This window comes from Phasianus colchicus, chromosome 5 (genome assembly GCF_987193195.1).
Source record: "Phasianus colchicus chromosome 5, bPhaCol1.hap1.1, whole genome shotgun sequence".
Lineage (NCBI taxonomy): Eukaryota > Metazoa > Chordata > Aves > Galliformes > Phasianidae > Phasianus > Phasianus colchicus.
The window spans coordinates 7,363,148-7,380,736 of NC_143440.1; the positions used below are offsets into that span (position 1 = coordinate 7,363,148).

At 47.6% G+C, this 17,589-nt stretch overlaps 1 protein-coding gene across 1 annotated transcript in view; it reads left to right on the forward strand.

The window, feature by feature from the left end:
* Nucleotides 1-17,589, forward strand: part of EPS8L2 (EPS8 signaling adaptor L2) — a 40,037-nt gene that overhangs the window by 17,157 nt on the left and 5,291 nt on the right. The window contains exons 4-15 of the mRNA XM_031607242.2: nucleotides 6,318-6,382; nucleotides 8,805-8,966; nucleotides 9,713-9,862; nucleotides 10,366-10,445; nucleotides 10,599-10,738; nucleotides 12,090-12,169; nucleotides 12,620-12,746; nucleotides 13,015-13,103; nucleotides 14,034-14,108; nucleotides 14,890-15,038; nucleotides 15,207-15,333; nucleotides 15,532-15,647. Of these exons, the coding sequence (XP_031463102.1) occupies nucleotides 6,318-6,382; nucleotides 8,805-8,966; nucleotides 9,713-9,862; nucleotides 10,366-10,445; nucleotides 10,599-10,738; nucleotides 12,090-12,169; nucleotides 12,620-12,746; nucleotides 13,015-13,103; nucleotides 14,034-14,108; nucleotides 14,890-15,038; nucleotides 15,207-15,333; nucleotides 15,532-15,647 (1,360 nt within the window). The remainder of the gene's footprint in view (nucleotides 1-6,317; nucleotides 6,383-8,804; nucleotides 8,967-9,712; nucleotides 9,863-10,365; nucleotides 10,446-10,598; nucleotides 10,739-12,089; nucleotides 12,170-12,619; nucleotides 12,747-13,014; nucleotides 13,104-14,033; nucleotides 14,109-14,889; nucleotides 15,039-15,206; nucleotides 15,334-15,531; nucleotides 15,648-17,589) is intronic.

A 17,589-nucleotide genomic window follows, 5' to 3' on the forward strand; every position in this document is an offset into this window, starting at 1 on the left:
GAGAAAGCAGGGGGAATGGCTGGCACCGATCAGGTTGCCACCATACCCAACGCACAGCAAGCAGCTGAATAAATGTTAATGCATACCATAAATAAATTAAGCTGCTTCTCTGCTTACTGGTATGTGCCCTGAACCTAGCTGGAAGGCAGCGGGGGGAAATGAGTGTGACAGGAGGAGCTGAGGGAAGTGTTGGGAAGGAAGCACGGCGTTGCCACAGCTTGCCACCACTTTCTGGGGTGGTCGCCAGGAGGACATCTGAGCTGCTTTTGTGGATGGCTGGGTGGTGCTGTTTCTCATAGAGGGCTGGGTACTGTAACTGTGAGAAGCTGCGTAGAGCCAAGGGGAGTTGAAAGATGACTTCACACAGGGCTCACTTCTGTGCTGCATCCATCTGTGTGATGCTCGACTGCTTCCCAGTGCTTTGCCAAGAGCTGGCTCTGAGCTGCCTGACACACGTTGCTGGGAAGGACCCAAATGTGGTGCACACAGGGCTGGAAATGGCTACTGGCGTGTCTTAGGCTACAGAAACACGGACTTGAAAAGCTTCAGTCTGTGAGGCGTGATCACTTGACACTGCACACCTCCTGTAACTTAAGAAAGGCTCCGGGGCTGTAACAGAACACGGGATGCTAACACAAAGACAGGAGCTGCTCATACCAGGACAGTGTGGCCCTGGGATGGGTATCATCTGCCTGGGGAGCCGTGGGGAGAGGGGCTGCACCAACAGGCTGGTGGTGAAGGAGTGAGTTGTGTTTAATGGTCACAAAGCAGCTCCTGGTCTCCACAGGGCTCTTGTGTCTCCTACATGGAGACCCCCAGGCTGTAATTCCTTGCTGTCTACTCTCCTGCATCCTCACTTGCACACTGGGCAAACGCAAACGCAATGTGAAGTGGAGATGCAGCAAGATGCCCTTACAGACAGGAGCTGTGCCAGCTCAGGAACAGCCTCAAAAGGAGAAAGACAGAAACACGGACTCAATACAGTCCATTTCCTAAAGCTGCATTGCAAATATGTGTTTACAACTGATGGCTGGGCACAACAGCCAACAATGGGGTCATTAGTGTTGGTCATTGCATACCACAGCAGTGCCAGTCTAGCAGGCAACACCAATCTGTTGATCTGAAGCAGTGGTTCCCCCTCTGCCCCACCTCCAGCCTTGAATAGCTCCCTTGTCTGCCTCTGTATGTCACTTCAGCAGCCTTTCTTCACGTCCCCTTTCCCACCCCAGCTTCCAGCTTCAGATTACACGGCTCCTCTCCACCCTCCCGAGTGACCCTTTTCACTTAAAGCCTGGAAATGTAATACTTCAACTGGAAACGGGACTGGAAGAAAGGAAGGAAACCAACATTCCTGTTGGCTCCTGCATCAAAACTCACCAGCGGCTCAGCGCAAGAGCAGTGCTGTGGGTTGGAAAACTGCATGGCTGGGTGCTGACAAAGAGGCGTTTCCACCTCTGGCATATCCCACCCAGCCTTGATTTTAAAGGAAAGGGGAATACCTTTCCCACAAGCTTCTCAGTAGCCCGATTATCTTCTGCTGAGCAGCTCTTGGGCATGCCAGGCACAAGCAGGCAGTGTTACTTAGTGCATGCAGGCCTTGCACAACTCTCAAGCTACATCTTTTATTTGTTCTTCTGGAGTGCAGGGTGTCTTCAGCTAATAAATGAGGAATGTGAGCAATTGGGCTTCAGCTTGTGGCAGCTATTAGGTATGCTGAGGAGGAATTCAGCCTCCTGAGAGCAGCTGGCTGTCAGCACGCTATCAGTGCTGCCCAGCTCCATTCCTACCCCTGGCTGCCCACAGTATCAATGAGAACCTTTTCATTCAACTCATGAGCTTCACGTCCCAAAAGGACACGCTTTCCCCACTTAGCAGGAGGCCTTGCAATGCCACGTGCTTCTGTGTCTGTGCAGACCAGTCTCCCTCTTACAGCTAAGCAGGAACCTGTGGGATGGGCAGAGCTGCACAGTGCAGATGCATGATGGTGCTGCCGGATCAGATCTGGCCTCCTGCTGGGATGCTGGGAAGGGATGCTGTTTCGTAAGGCTGCTTTATAATGTAGTCCTGGCAAATCTGCATAACTGCCTTTAGCATTCCAAGGCATTTGCTGTTTCATTTCTCCTCCAAAGGGCTGTGTCTTGACCTGCTGGTTTGGCAGAAGGACCAGCTCATGCTACATGGGCAGGTTACTATAAAAAGTGTGTGCACTGCTAGATAATATATAGGTAATACAAAGAACTGGCAAACTCCAGAAGGCAACAACCTGGACTTTCCTTAAGCTGCTACAATGGATACAGAGGCCAGGGATCCCCTGCTTCATGTGTGTCCTTCACCACAGCTCTGAAGCAAAGTGGTAGTCCTGACTCTTGGCTCCCTTCTAAGTCCTTGCAGGATAACTGCATTTCTTGGCTCATGGTCCCTGTTGTCCTGTGCTGACAGCTCCTCTAGAGACCAGATGCTCAGCAACAGCCATGCTCTTTCCTGCCTTGCCAGTCCATCTCCCATCTTTGGTTCCCTCCTGACTGTTTCATTGATGAGTCGTTCATCCTCCACATTTTCTACAGAGCCTTCTGCCCAGCAACAGCAGAAAGCAAATACAAGGAGATACAGGGAGGATGAGGGAGGATCCCTAATTAAGCAGAGAAGGATGTGCATGGAGGAGAGGTTGGAGCCTCCCCAGCCCTGCTGTGACAGAAATTTGTCACAGAGGCACCTGTTGGCACCACAAGTGGCTTTGGCACTGGTGTGCACCAAGAGCACGGGTGAATTTTTGTATATAGCAGCAGTGAGAATGTAATGGATGGAAAGAGACAGCATCTTGGGTCTGAGCCTTTGGATTCTGATGGAAGTGACCCACAGCACCGTCAGTCGTGGGAAAGGAGTGCTCAAATTCCCACAGACCAGCAGGGATGGTTTGTGTTTATTTATCCCACTGATCTCCTGTGTGCACAAAGCACCCAGTCGAGGGAAGCGTGGCCCAGCACTGTGGGGAAAAGGGCATTGCATGGAAATGGGGAGGGAACCTGGCACATAAAGTGTGCTTTGGCTTCCCACAACACCATTCGTCCAGGATGTGTATTGATCCTACTTTTTTTTTTTTCTCAGCTCTATCCTTTCACTCATTATCATAAAGCCAAGCTTTATGATCCCTTCCAAACACTATTTTGGCCTGTTGTCACTGGATGTTCAGCCCAGCATCCAGTTTTCAGCCCATTTTAAGTGGGTAAAATCCACTTTGCAGTGGTCTGAGCATTTCCCATTTCCTCATCGGCCCTCTGGTGCCAGTGGAAACACCATTTCTGTAGTGCTGTGTGCCTGCAAGATATTGGTGACAGATAACATTCTTCAGAGAATCGTTTTGCAGCTTCTCCCACGCCTGTAGGTATGAGGCAACAGTAAAGCTAGCTGCTTAGGAAAGGACGATGATCTTCATGCTATGAGAGATTTTTCTTTGACTGACACCAAAAAGCAAGGGACAAAGCTCTATTGTTTCCCTGTTTCTTTGGCTCTCCTGGCAGGCAGAAGGGAAAAAGTACAGCAGTGGTCACTGGGGCTCACGCCAGCTTTTATCACCTTCAGATGTTTGCTGTACTCGTGCCACAGTCCTGGAGCAATCCTGCTCTTTGCAATCCAGCCAGTGCTGCATCCAGCAGTCCTCCACCATAAATTCTGAGAGCGGCTGCCATCTGAAAACCACCTTTAAATTCCTGTTACTCTTATTCATCGTTGGGGATTATGCAAATTCCCTGCCTGCTGAAGACTCAGCATGGATTGGGTGACACCTCACCTCTCCTGGGCCTTCTCCATTGCAAGATGCTGTAGAAATGCAAAGTATTTCCAGCATGAGTGGTGTCAGATGAACCAGGAGGAAATGTGCCAGTGTTCTTTCATACAACCTCTCAGGTTGAGGTGGCCTACAATTGCCTATTTTGCAATTTACAGCCTGAATCCTTGCTTCTTCCTGCATTAAAATGAAAGGAGATTGCAGTGTTTTGCACCTCTGCTGGAAAAGGCTGGGAGGGCTCTTATGGATCTCCATCTCCATCTACCAGCCCTTGACACTGCTCAGCACCTGTCCTTTCAGAACTGGAGCCATCTGCCTGCCCCACTGTAAAGAACCTTTGCTTCTAGTCTGACCACTAAAGCTTTTTCCACTCCCTTTTAAAAAGGAGAGGTCGGGATGCCTCAAAATTGAGATTTGTCTCCATCCTGCACAAGAGGCAGTGTTCTCATTTCCATTAGTGTCATCTATTTACATGAGAAGTGCTCTGTGAGGAAATTGAGGTTACTCAGAGAAAAAAAAAAAGTGCCTCACATCAGAGACAACTCCCCACAGACACGCATTGCTGTGTGCCCTATCCCAGATCTTGCCCCACATCTGAAGTAGGGCAGGCTGCAATTAAAACACCCAGCAAACTGAAAATGCCATTGACCCCTCAGTGTAAGCCAAAAAGGGGGAAGTGGCCATGCTGGAAGATTAATTCCTATACTCAGGGTCATTCCAGGAATGCATGGCTGAGCTGGGAGCTGTGCAAGGCATCCAAAGGTACTCCTGGTGTGCAAGGCAGAGCCTCAGCCAACACCCCTGCCAACATCCCCAGCAGAAAATAGTTCCTACCTGTGCACAGCAGCCACTTTGGTGCTACCAGGAATTAGCTGTGGAAGCAAAGCACGCAGTTGTGTTTTCAGTGACAGGCATACAGGTGCAAGGTGCAAAGTACACAGGTGTCCTGCCACACTGATGAGATGTTTCACAGGCTTAAAAATAAAATCCATTAGAAAGCTGGATCTATCAACTTGGCTTTGACTGAAATCACCAGCATCCCTTTTTGTTTTCACCTCTCTGGGCCTCAGTTTGTATGTTTAGGATGCTCCTGCACCTGCAGGCAGCTTTGCTACCAGTGCTGAGCCCTGTGTCTAGAGAGAAGCACAAAGAGGGGCTTGATTAAAAGCTCTCCTAGCCTTGCAAAGGTGAAAATCCCAAATCTCGAGGAAAGCAACCCTTCGGGGCAGTGCTTGTTCTGGAGAGACACCTGCTGGCTGCAGAGGCACCTCCTGCGTGGATGGAAGCCAAGCAGGAATAAACATCAGAGACGCCAGGGAGTCCAAGGAAAAGGCTAAAGAAGTGGAACCCAAAGGAGTGGAGCCATGGACCTTGACCCAAGCATGGCAGGGCATGGGCTGAGAGCTCTGAGCAGAGCACCAACAGTCTCAAATATTTGAGAGATGTGAACTTGTTCAGCTCAAACGGGTGAGCAAGCATAGGTGGGCTGGCTCCAAATCTCACCAGGTGCCAAGGACGAGCTTGGTAGATCTTAGAGCAAATGACTCCACAGTTTGGAAGCAACTAGGAGGCTGACAAAAATCCCACCAGTATTTCATCTATGTCTCTGGGGGGTGTTTTTCCATCAAAACGTTGTGAGATCCTCCTGGCTGTGACGGTTGCTGCAGAGGACAGAAAGGTAACCTAACACAGGTTGTTTCTAGCTTAGGATGCGTAAAAATGTGTAAACAGATTGTGAGAACCTATGACAGCACACAGAGCCACAGTTACATTTTGTAAGCAAACAGGAGGTTAGAGGATGTCCTCTGCTGGTGAGGAAGGTGTTTTCAGTTCAGTTCACTCTGAGCCCAGCTAATCACTTCTCTGCCAGGCACACGAAGCATACGTACAGAATGGACACGTACCATTAACCAAGGAGTAAAAGCTGAGAGGGTCGATTTTTCTAGAATTATATTCCATAGCCTCTTGCAAATGCAAGCAGTATTTTTCCCATTGCTCCTTGCTGCTGTTTACCAGTGAGAAATGCGGGAAGCAATAAAGGTTTGTTGCCTCATAAAAATATTGTTCCAGGCAGGTTCTGGCTGGCTGGCCTTGATCCCTGCAGCCTTTCTCATTGCCAGGAAATGCAAAAAAGCAAACTAGCAGCGTCGCAGTGCTGCAGAGGGTTTCTTCCAGAGGCCATCTAAAAGGGCTGTTATGTCCAGGCTGATGGGATGCAGCCTTTGCAAGCTGCTCTTCTGACACCTTCCCTGGTCATTTGCTGTCTGAGGCTTTGCTTTACACAAGGTTTCGTTTCGTCCTTAAGCAGTGCTGGAATTGAATTGTCAGTGTCATTCTGGAATACAGCTTGAATGTGTATCCAGCACACCAAGTTGGCACTTTGTGGCAGCAGTGGCTGCCTTTGATTCTCAGCTCTCTGAGACTGGAACCTGGACAGTAGCACCCCTATGTGAGAGCTGTAATTCTCAGACCTGAGTACACTGATAAACAGCCTTTAATCTAAAGGCATTCTCTCTTTTTTTTTTTTTTCCAGAACAAAGGAAAAAATACTCCAATTCCAATATCATTATGCATGAGACTTCACAGTACCACGTACAGGTGAGCATGCCATTAACTTTTATGGGACTGCAAGGCCTGTATGAGTGACAGATGCTGATAATGAAATATTTCACTTTTCCTGGAGCTTTATTAGGTCAAAGAGCAGCTGGTAACCTACTTAACAATATGCAAGCGTTGCTTTCCACATCCTGGGAGAGGCAAACAGCAAAGATGCTTCCATTCGTCCTTCAGGACTTTCTGTGAAGCCAGCACTTATTCAGCTGGACACATTTGGCCATTATAGCTATCAAATGCAAAAGGATTGATGGGAAGGGAGGACAAAAAAGCAATCATTAAATGATGTGAATTTGGTTTAATTAACAACGGATCTCTCTTCTATCTTAAATTAAAATTGGAAATGCCATGCAGAGCCATCGTTTATCAAAAATATGAATGATGGAGGTCTGGCAAATTGAAATATAGAGTAATGAGGGAATGGAGAATGGAGAAAAAAAGATGTAAAAAGGGGGAAATTCAGCATGAAGAAAGAGGAAACTGAGAAACTGTTGTCCTCATCCTGCTCTACATTTGAAGGAGAGCAGTGGGAGCTGTTGTCCCTCTTATCACTCTGTGCTTCAAACCCTTCCTGCTGACCACGTTGGTTAGAGGAACTCACCTGCCCAAACCACACAGAGCACATCAACTATCATTTCTCAGCTCAACTACTCAACTACTGTGTCCTCTCAAGTAATTCAAAACCCTTCAGCCATGACAGGCGTTCAGCCAAATTCAGCTTCCAGTGTCACAGACACCTACATAAGGGAGGAAGCCAGCCTTTGTGGCTGCCAACCAGCAGGAGCTCCAACTGGCTGGGGACAGCTGGCTCACTTGGCACTGGAAGCTGGCAAGGCAAGAAAGGAGGCTCATGAGGTTCACAGGTGATGGGAAGGATCCCCTTTTGTCTGGTTTAAGGCCCCAGCCAACCATCCCCATCAGTGAGCCCTGCCAAATAGAATCACTCATGGACACAGAGAAGGGACTTTAAACAGTGACGCGTACGTGAATTCTTCGTTCCTTATGCCATGTGCCACTCGTTTGTGATTTCTGCCTTGAACTTTGACCAGAGCAAACAGGGCTTCAGTGGCAGGCAGGGAGGCAGGAAGAGGTATTTTATACCCTTAAGTAATCTGTAAGTTGATCAAACTTGAAAAGTGGAAGCCCATTCTTAAGAAAGTTAGCATATTTGATTCTCCCTCTGGATAGGGGGGGTTACTCAGATAAAGATAAGAACAAGCCTCTATTCCCCCCACTCCAAAGAAAAGGGAAAGGAAAAATATTTTAATGAGTCTGAGATGGAGAAGTAGCTTTGGCTCCCTGAAAATTAACTTATTTAACAGTAAATAACTAAGGAATTTATGAAGACTGTAAACCCAGCAGTTATCATAATAGAGCAGATAAGAATGCCTGTCAGCAGGTATAAACCAATTCTCCTCACTGCTCAGAAGGCAGAGGGTTTGGCATCTCTGTGTGGGTAATATTGACTTTGCAAATAGCTTTTCGTGCAGCATTTTACAATTACAGTAACACATACCCAAGCACGTTCTTCATATCTGATGGCACAGCTAATCTCAGCTTTAGCTGCTCACATACCTGCCACGAGTTTTATTTAGATAGTGCCTCACCCCATACCTTTGCTTTCTGAGCACAGAACTGGGCCATCACTTAAGTTCTGCAGTGTTTGTCCTCTTCTCTGATCTATCCAGTCTTTGTGAATTATCCAGCAATCACCTTAGCAACGAATGGTAACCACAAATTCCCTCCATCCCTAATGTTGATTAAAGACTCAACCCTTTCATCCTCTTAGGGCTGCCAGCGCTTTCAATCTGAGCTTTTTCCCCTTGCATACACATCTCGTGTGGAACCAATTGCAATGAGAGTTCTCACCCATGCTTCAACAGGGCCACCCAAGGCTCTGGGCCCATCCAACCCCTGATACATCATCACTGTGACAAAGAGCTACTGCCTGGTCTCTGAAATGGTTTATCTGATCACTGGGAGAAGGCGTGAAAACAAGAGGTCAGAGGGAGAAGAGCCAGGCAAAACTCACTCCTGTACTAAAGACAACAAACAGCAGATGCTTCTCCTTTCTCTTAGTCCCCCCTGCCCTACCCTGCTGAGATTCCCCTCGCATGGAGCCCTGCCAGCAGTCAAAAGCCTGCAGGTGCCGCTCGATTACACAAGTCTGTATAAATTCAGTGCCAAGTGTAATGCTTGGATCATTGCTTCAGGACACAGAACAGGGCTGGGAAAGCATGCAAGTGCAGTCATGTCTGGTGCTAACAACCAGAATGCACTCTGTTGAGCCTGTGCAATAAAGAACAAATAACTGTCCAAGCTTCCAGAGATGGTTTTACCAGTGACTTACAATACACGCATCAAAGCTTTTTTTACCTGTTTTCTCCCCCTTCCCTCTCAACTTTAGCACTTGGCCACCTTCATCATGGACAAGAGTGAGTCCATCGTGACAGTGGATGATGCCATCCGAAAACTCCTATTGCTCAACTCCAAGGAGAAAATTTGGACACAGGAGATGCTGCTGCAAGTGAATGACAAGTCCATCCGCCTGCTAGACTGCGAGTCACAGGTAGCCAGAGGTTAACACAGGGGGTTCTACTTAGGGAAACCATTTGCAAGGAAACCAAACAAGGGTGAATCACTATCAAAATCCACTCCAGGCTTTGCAGGGGCTGGCTGACTCTAATTGGAAGGGTAAGCAGGTGTGGGTTGATTTATTCGTGGCTGCAGAGCACGGATAGTCCAGATAGAAGGTACCTTGAGCTGTGCTCCAAGCAAACAGTGCAACTGTTTTCTGTGGGAGTGATGCAGACTTGTAGGTCCATCGAGATCTACATATAACATATGAGCAGAGAGGGAATTACTTGTTACTGGTATTATAACAACATGCAGGATCCCCTGCCTACTGTGCCACATCCAGACAGCAGGAGAAGGGCAGTGCTGCTCTGGTTTTTGCAGTGAAAAACTAAAAAGTGTTTGCACAGTTTCATCCAAAGAGTCAGTGGAAGGGCAAGCTGCTCACTGCCATCACCCAGAAGGCATCTTTCTTCCCAGTGCTCTGCTGGGATGCACAGCAAGTGGCTGATGCAGGTAGAGCACAACATGGTTCACGGTGAGCAAGAGAACTCAAGTTGTTTGAGATTCAGGAGATGTTTGGCATCCACCCCTCTCCCAGTCCTCCATAGCCCCAGGTCCTTTGCAGATGGTAACAAGTATGTTTGATGGGTCAAGGAAATCCCAGAGCACAAGCTCTGTCAGGTTTCTCTCTTCAAGCAGGAATCCCAAGAGTTCAATCTATTCCTTCTTCTTTCCCAGGAGGAGCTGGAGGACTTCCCACTGCCGACTGTCCAGCACTGCCAGACGGTGCTCAACCAGATGCGCTATTCCTCCATCCTCCTCCTGGTGTGCCAGGATTCGGAACAGCACAAACCTGACATCCACTTCTTCAACTGCGACGAGGTGGAGGTGAGCAGAGCCTTCTTCACCATTGGGATGTGATGGGAAATGGAGCTGCTGTGGCCCCCCAGAACCCTTCTGGGCCACGTGAGACAGTGGAACCTGCGCTAAGTAACCTGCAAGGCTGTTGATGGCTTACTGGTTCGGGTTGAGGGGGGGGGGGAGGATTGCCATTCTGCATGGATGTATCAATATGCAGCATGGCTTTGTACTCCCTTGTTCAAACAAAGGTGTGGATTGTGCAGGCAATGATGGTGGTCAGTGGGAACTGTGAGCCACCCTCAAGGTTTGCCCAGATATTGGTGCCTCGACACCGCCCTTGAAAGGCTCCCCTATGTTGCAGTCAGTGATGCCTGGCTGCAGACCACCCCAAGGCCAAGCAATCTCATAAACAGAACGAGATATGTTCCCAGCTCTCTGCCAGCCGCTTCTCCCCTTGCTCACTTGGAGCCTTCAATTCAAGCTTTGCAAAGCACAGCCCTGTGTTAAAACATTCCTATTTCATCTTTGAGGCGGAGATGGTTCACGAAGACATAGAAAGTGCCCTGGCAGACCACAAGCATGGGAAGAAAATACGACCACAGACGCTCAAGTAAGTACTGCAAGACTCAGGACAAAGGGGCAAGGTAGGCAGCAGACTTAGCATCACCCCCAGCACCCCACCCCTGCTCCAGCATTCACACAGCTCTCTTGGAAATAGGATCAGCATCTTCTGACAGGGTTGTTCTGTGTTGTCGACTTGCAGGGCAAACCAAGAGAAGATCAAGCAGAGACAGTCTATCCTCCCACCACCACAAGGGCCAGCCCCCATCCCGATCCAGCACGACATACGAGGCCAAGCCATGAACAGGAACCGGGTGGCACCCCCTGCCCAGTATGAACCAGGTACTGGGAGAGCTCAGTGAGTCTGTCCCTGATGGTGGGGACTCATCAGCCTGGGCAGACAACCTTCCTGAAACAGCCTGGGGTCATTTCAGCCCCAACTATTGCCACCCAGTGTCTTTACACTGTGCTGGGAAGCACCCAAAGAGGTGACAGGCCCTCAGCAAACTGAATGATGACAGCTCAGATCAGTGAAATCAAAATGTATAGACGTGGTCAGAAAGGCACATTCCTGGCCCTTGCTAACTTCACAAAGAACACACATTTCACCCACAGAAATTGAGTGATTTGCATGAATTCTAGAGCTGAGTGTGGAAAAGCAGATTGGAACTCACCCCTCTAAAACCTTATTCCAAAGTCATCCTGACTTCAGTTTGAGCTGCCTCGAGAAAACTGGTAGTCCTCTTTGGAGAAAGCAGTCACAGAAAAAAGCTCCCAGTAACAGAAATAAGCTCTTTCTCTGGAAGAAAAAAAAAAAATAAAGAACTGGAGTTGACTAAAATGACCAGCAAACAGCCTATTGCACCAGCTTCTTTGGGGTGAATTTCAAGGAAAGTATGTAATCAGAATACAGTAAGAAAGTTCAAGTTGATGAGAGTAAACACTCATTTAACAGGGTTGAGATCCAAGGCCAAGCAGCTGATCCAGCCTCCTGGATGGAGAGCCTATTTTAGGTTCATAACAAAAATAAGATCTATAATTCAGAGCCAGACCATCTCTCAACACCTGTATTTTGTTCTTTTTAATATCAGCTAAAAACATTTGAGAGACTGCACACAAGTTGGCACAAAAATGCTGATTTTTGCAGGGGCTTGCCTGAATACCAATCATGCAGAATTCCTGGCAGGCTGCTTTCTAGCAGACGACATTTGCATTCATTTCCAGGTCTTGTTTCTCCTTTCTTGGGGAGCTCAGGGCTAGAAGACAGGCTCAGAGTTGCTCTGACAACACTTATATATATGTGGGATGCTCAGCAATACTGGGGGCAGCTCTTCAGCTCCTCGGTGGCCCTAAGTTAGCATAGATGCATTGAGGGCAAACAAGTGGGAGCCTCCCAACAGCTGGGGCTTGCAGGTCTCTGCCTGTAGCCGGCAGCTGGCTGCTCTCCACGATTCATCCAGTGCTCCCATCTGAAATCAGACAGCATACAGACACAGGTGCTGCAACCCATGGCAGATTTAATCGGCACCTTTGATCACCTCCTGCCCTTTGTGAGCTTCTGAGCTGCTCTCGGAATGAAGGAATGAACAAACACAGCCAGGTGTTACCACTCCTGGGTCACTGTGTTTGATGGAGCCCGTCTTCAACCTTCCATGGTAAGAAGTATTTTTTCTCTCCCCTTCCTTGTCTGCAGACTATGAACGCCGAGGCTCTGCCTCCCAGGACCACGAAGAGTCCCGAGCCATCTTAGCACAGAAGATTGAAAAAGAAACGGTTGGTAACAAGAACAGAAGGCAGAAGGAAAAGGGGAAGACAGGAAGGAAGCAAGGGGCTCCTCCGTGAGCTGGCATTTTATGCGTAGCTCATTCCTTTTTAAACTGATATCTACTGCTCAGAAGGGTGAACAAAAGCAAAACTTCGTCGCTGGGTTAGCTACCATCTCCTTTGCTGGTTTCAGAGGGGTTCTCCCCAGTGCATAGTGCTCTCTTGGGGTTATTTTCCAAAGGTCCATTAGCTAGGAGCCAGTTATCACACTGGTAAGTGCAGCATGCAAAACAAGGCACAGCTTTGTGTTTGGAAAGGGATGAACCCAGCCTAACTTTTTGCCTGAACTCTTCAGTCTTCCAGGAAATGATGTAGGTAAAGACCTAGGATTCTTATTTCCCATCTGTGCACAGTATGGGATCTTTCTCACCTGCGTTTGTTGCATTTCTGTTCTCACAGCAAATCCTGAACTGCACTCTGGATGACATTGAAGTCTTTGTTGCCAGGCTTCAGAAGGCTGCAGAGGCATTCAAACAGCTTAACCAAAGGAAGAAAGGGAAGAAGAACAAGAAGAAAGGCCCAGCAGGTACAGTGCAGCAGCTAGAACAGATGGGGAACGTGGGGGCACAGGTAAGGTTGGGAAGCCTCAGCTCACAAGGCTAGGTCAGTGCAGCCCTGCATCAGTTTGCAATATGCCATTTGGAAAGTCCTGCTGGTCTCTAGGGACTCAGTGCAGACATTTGACTTCTCTCAATCCATAGATTTTCAGTGGCTGTTATTGCTGTGACTTCTGCATGCCATCCAGAAAGGGACACACTAATTAAACTGTCTTTCTCTCCACATTCTCACTGAAGAGGGGATGCTGACCCTTCGAGCAAGACCCCCAAGCGAGGCTGAGTTCATCGACTGCTTCCAGAAAACCAAACTGGCTTTTAACCTCCTGGTAAGACACTGGGGATGTTTTCACCTTAGGCAGCCACATTCACTGCAGCAGTAAGCATTTGCTGTGAAATGTGTACTGAACACACTATCAAGGGACAAAGGTGTGAATTTCAGATTCCTCTGCCAGAAGAAGCAACCACAACACAAACATTGCGTGAGGTTTGTCCAGGTTCCTTTAGCCAAGCTGTTAAACTGAAACTAGAAGCCTAAAGTCCACCATTGGAAAAGACATGTGCCTTCCACTGCCTGTGCATGTGCTAGAGCCATGGTGGACACACAGTGGGCACCTGGCCCCATTTCACAAGCACTGTGAGCAGAAAAGAGCCACCTGCTCCTCTGCCTGTTCCTCCCTTCTCTCTATGCCATACCAAGCATTTGTGCCCCTGCTCGTGAGGTGTCCCTCATTGCCCCACATTCCCAGCTCCCACTCTGTTCCTGCTCTTGAAGAACTGTACCAGGAGGTGTTAAGAAGGAGATGACAAGCTGGAGCACAAAGATGTTCCCAGTGCTGCCGGCACGGCTTAGACAAGTATGTGAGACCAGGAGGGTAATGAGCCAGAAGGAAATTTTGTCAGCTCTGAACTTGCTCAGTGAACAAGATCCTTCCTGAAGACTTATCAGTAAGGAAACCGCAGGGACTGTGAAGAAGCCTGAGGCAGGACACAAAGATGCAACCTTTTCTTTTAGAAGCAGATATTCGTATGTGCTTGGGATGAGAATTGATCAGGACCCTGCTAAGGCCAAGGCCATGCATCCACAGCTCTCCCCACACGCAGGTCTTGGACTTGGCTATTCATATATCTAGAAGTGGGGGCAAATAAGAAGGCGAGTGGGAAGTCAGTGATCATCAGGGATCGTGAGCCCCCATGTTATAGGATCCTAACCCAAATCAGGTTAGGATTAACGTGGGTTTTTCTTTTTATCTTTTCAGGCCAAACTGAGAAAGCACATTCAGAACCCAAGCGCTTCAGAGTTGGTGCATTTCCTATTTGGGCCACTGGAACTGGTAAAACTAATTCACAGGTGTTGCTGTGAATTTGCTTTTTATTTCTAACGTTGCTTTTGCAGCTAAATTGTGCAGAGAAATCGGAAAGCTGCTCAGAACCTTCCAAAGTTTTCTCAGTAAGCAGCAGCACCGGCGTTCCTGCTTTCTGATCTGATTTCCAGCCTGAATTAAATGCACAAGCCCAAGCAAATACAAATCTTTCCACCACATTCACAAAGACTTACTGTGAAGAGTGTGAGCCAGCTCTGGTTCTTGTTGGGAATCTGCCTGACCTCACTTTTGGGTAAACATGGCTCAATATGCGCAGTGAAAGGAGGAGGCAGGAATCCAACCTAGAGAAGAAACCAGAAATGATGCAGAAATACCAAGAGATTTTCCATTTTTCAGCATGGCAGTTTGTGTCCTTTCTCCAGCAATGGCTGGTTTTAAGATTTCTTTGACTCAAGTAGAAAAACTATTGCATTCCTTTGAACTGTTCAGACTTCTGCAGAGATTTAGGCTGATGTTTCTTGAGAAAACTAATGTAAACATGAGTTGCTGCTAGGCTGTCAGGCCATCCCGTGGATCCTTTGGAGGATGTAGTCAGGAATTATTTGCCTTATTTATCTGTTCTTTCTTTATACAGTCTAGAAGGTATACTCTTTTTTTTTGGACTGGGCAGGCATAGAGAGTCCAAATGCTTAGAGTGACTGATTTTTATCCTTGGTTTCTATTTCTTTCATGATATTTTGAACCTTTCGTGCAAAATCTCTCATACTCCTCTGTCTGCGTTGTAATTCAGATCATCAATAGCTGTGGTGGCCCTGAGCTTGCCAGGTCTGTCATCAGTCCACTTCTTTCTAAAGATGCCACAGATTTCCTCAAAGGACACCTGACACCAAAAGAGATAAGCCTCTGGGACTCCCTGGGAGAGGCATGGACCAGATCCAGGTGAGGACAGAGCTGCTATCTCACCGGCAATCCCAGGCTCTTAAGGCAGGGGATGTTTGATTTTTACAGCTACGTCATCTTTGGCTCTCTCCCTAGCACACAGTACTGCATGCTTTGTGACAGATGTTACTTCCTCACCATCTACTTCTTCTCTGCTTCACATCCTAGGGCTGAATGGCCCCGAGAAGCAAACATTCCTACCTACATCCCCAAATTCCGCAATGGTTGGGAACCACCCATAGAAATCTTCCGTGGAGCTCCCTGGGAAATAGACATCGGGCACTTGCAAGAAGAGGTAAGTTCTGTTTGAACCATCCTTTCTTCCTTTCACCCTTCCTTCCTCTTCTTCAGAAGGATCTGCACAGCCTACAGCTAATTTCTCCATCCTCTGCATGTGGCAACAGAGGAACCCAGGGAGACCAAAGCTGTCAGGCACTCCTTTCCCTCTGTTGCAGCTTTCCTGGCACCACTGACTCCATTTTTCCCTTTCCAGCTATCATCAGCCAATGGATATCCCTACCGTAACTCCTCGCTCAAGCGTGGCCAGACAGCTGATCAGACACAAGCTGTGGATGCCTTTAAGCAGAACGTAACTCAGCATGTAAATAGGTAACGTACCAAGACCACCCTGCAAAACAGTGCCTTGGCCTCCCCTGGTAACCTCAGCAGCACCACATCATGATAACAAGGCAGTTTGGAAGCCTGACAGATGGACTTGTGGCCCCAGGTAGAGAGAACTTTTAAATCACGTCTATAAGGAAATGAGCTGCACGTGCTTTCTGACAGAAGAGGCAAAGCTCCTGGCTGGCCTCATTAGTCTGTCAGTATGTCATTCCATAACATCAATTCACCAAAGTGATGCTAAGCATCACGTGCCTTTTAATGTTTCCCCAAGACCTCCGAGCTCCAACAAACTCTTCCCAAATTACAGATGAATTCTTTGCTATACTTCGCTTTGCAGTGATTTGACATGAAGTTCTCTCTGCACAAGGCCTGGATTACACTAATGAGCCATGAAACATTAAAGGCTGGAAGTCCAGACACAGCAAAGCAATTAACCATAAACTTTTCCAAAGCCAGCACTGGGATGGAAAAAAAAAGCCTAAAGACACGCTGTTTGTTTCATGTTTTAATGTTCAAATCTAAAAGATTTACGAGCTTTACTGCTGTTACAAAATGTTCAGATTCACAGTAAAACCTTCAAATCCAATTGTAACAGCAAAAGAACTTATTCTGCCCATTTGCCTCCCCAAATGTCCTGGTGTGATCATAAAATGGTGCACACACAGTGCACTGAGTGGAAAGAGAATTATGGTAACAGATTCTCTTCTCCAATTCTATTTTTGATCAGGGATGTGAAAAATAAGAAATCAGTTTACATGAGAACATTTAAGCCCATCTTAAGCGACTGGTAGGCAATGCAGAGAAGAAAACAGTTTTACCTGTTAGTCTTAGCATAAGTAAATAATAAATCATAGAATCATGGAACGACTTGGGCTGAGAGGCACCTCAAGGATCATCAGGCTCCAGCCACTACATGAGGTTGCACAGAGGCCCATCTGGCCAAGAACCCCCAGGGATGGAGGTGCTCCTTAAGCAGCCTGAAGTTTGCTCTCCTCAAGTTGTGGGTGCTGACCCCACTCTTTGTCAGGCCCACATTTCATAAGATCACACTCAACCAGGGCACGGTCGTACTGAGTGGAATACAAATTAGCAGCGTGCCATTTCACCACCATGACCATTTCCATGCAACACCACCCAGCCTATCTACAGCATGAGCTCATGAAAGAGTAGTTGGGGATGCCTTTTTTCCTTTTTGCCTACCTTTCAGACTATTGACAGCACCTTTTCCTTATGTTATATGTAAGAAAAAAAAAGCCATCCAAGTTAATGGCACTGAAGCAGATGCTATAATTGAGAATGTTTCCATGACTCTTCAGTCCAGAGCAGGCTTCAACCAAGTCTGCCCAGATGATTGCCAACATCACAGCCCTGGGACAGAGTATTTCCTGCTGTAGTTTTCTAACCAAGAGACTCTATATTAGCAAGAACACCCATGCATGTGCTATTATTTATAACAGGGCTCTGGGCTGCAGAGAAGTGTCATGAAAGCCCTAGGCAGTATTATAATAAACAGTGATGCTTACATGTAAAACCTCAATGCATGCAAAACACACATTACCTTCACCCTCCTCCAGCTGTCCTCTTTCCTTGTGACCCATTTACAGTCTGGAATGGTACAAAATAAGTCATTCCTGTGTAACTCAGGCTTTTCACCCCTCTCCCTGCCTTCAGGGCACTGCGGGGTAAGGCCACCACTCCCTTTCTTGACTGGTAGATTCCATCTGTCTGAAAGACTGCACCATAACTAGACTGAGAGCCATCCCAAATCAAGTGAACTGAAGGCTATGCTGCGGAATTAAGCGTGGTACCAAGTCACTGAGCCAATAGGTTACACCTTTTTCAGCCCACCTGCAGCTGTATAACTGGCTTCATCGAATTACATGGACCTTGATATAAGCTGGGGTAGCTCTGCAGGAGGAGAACCTCA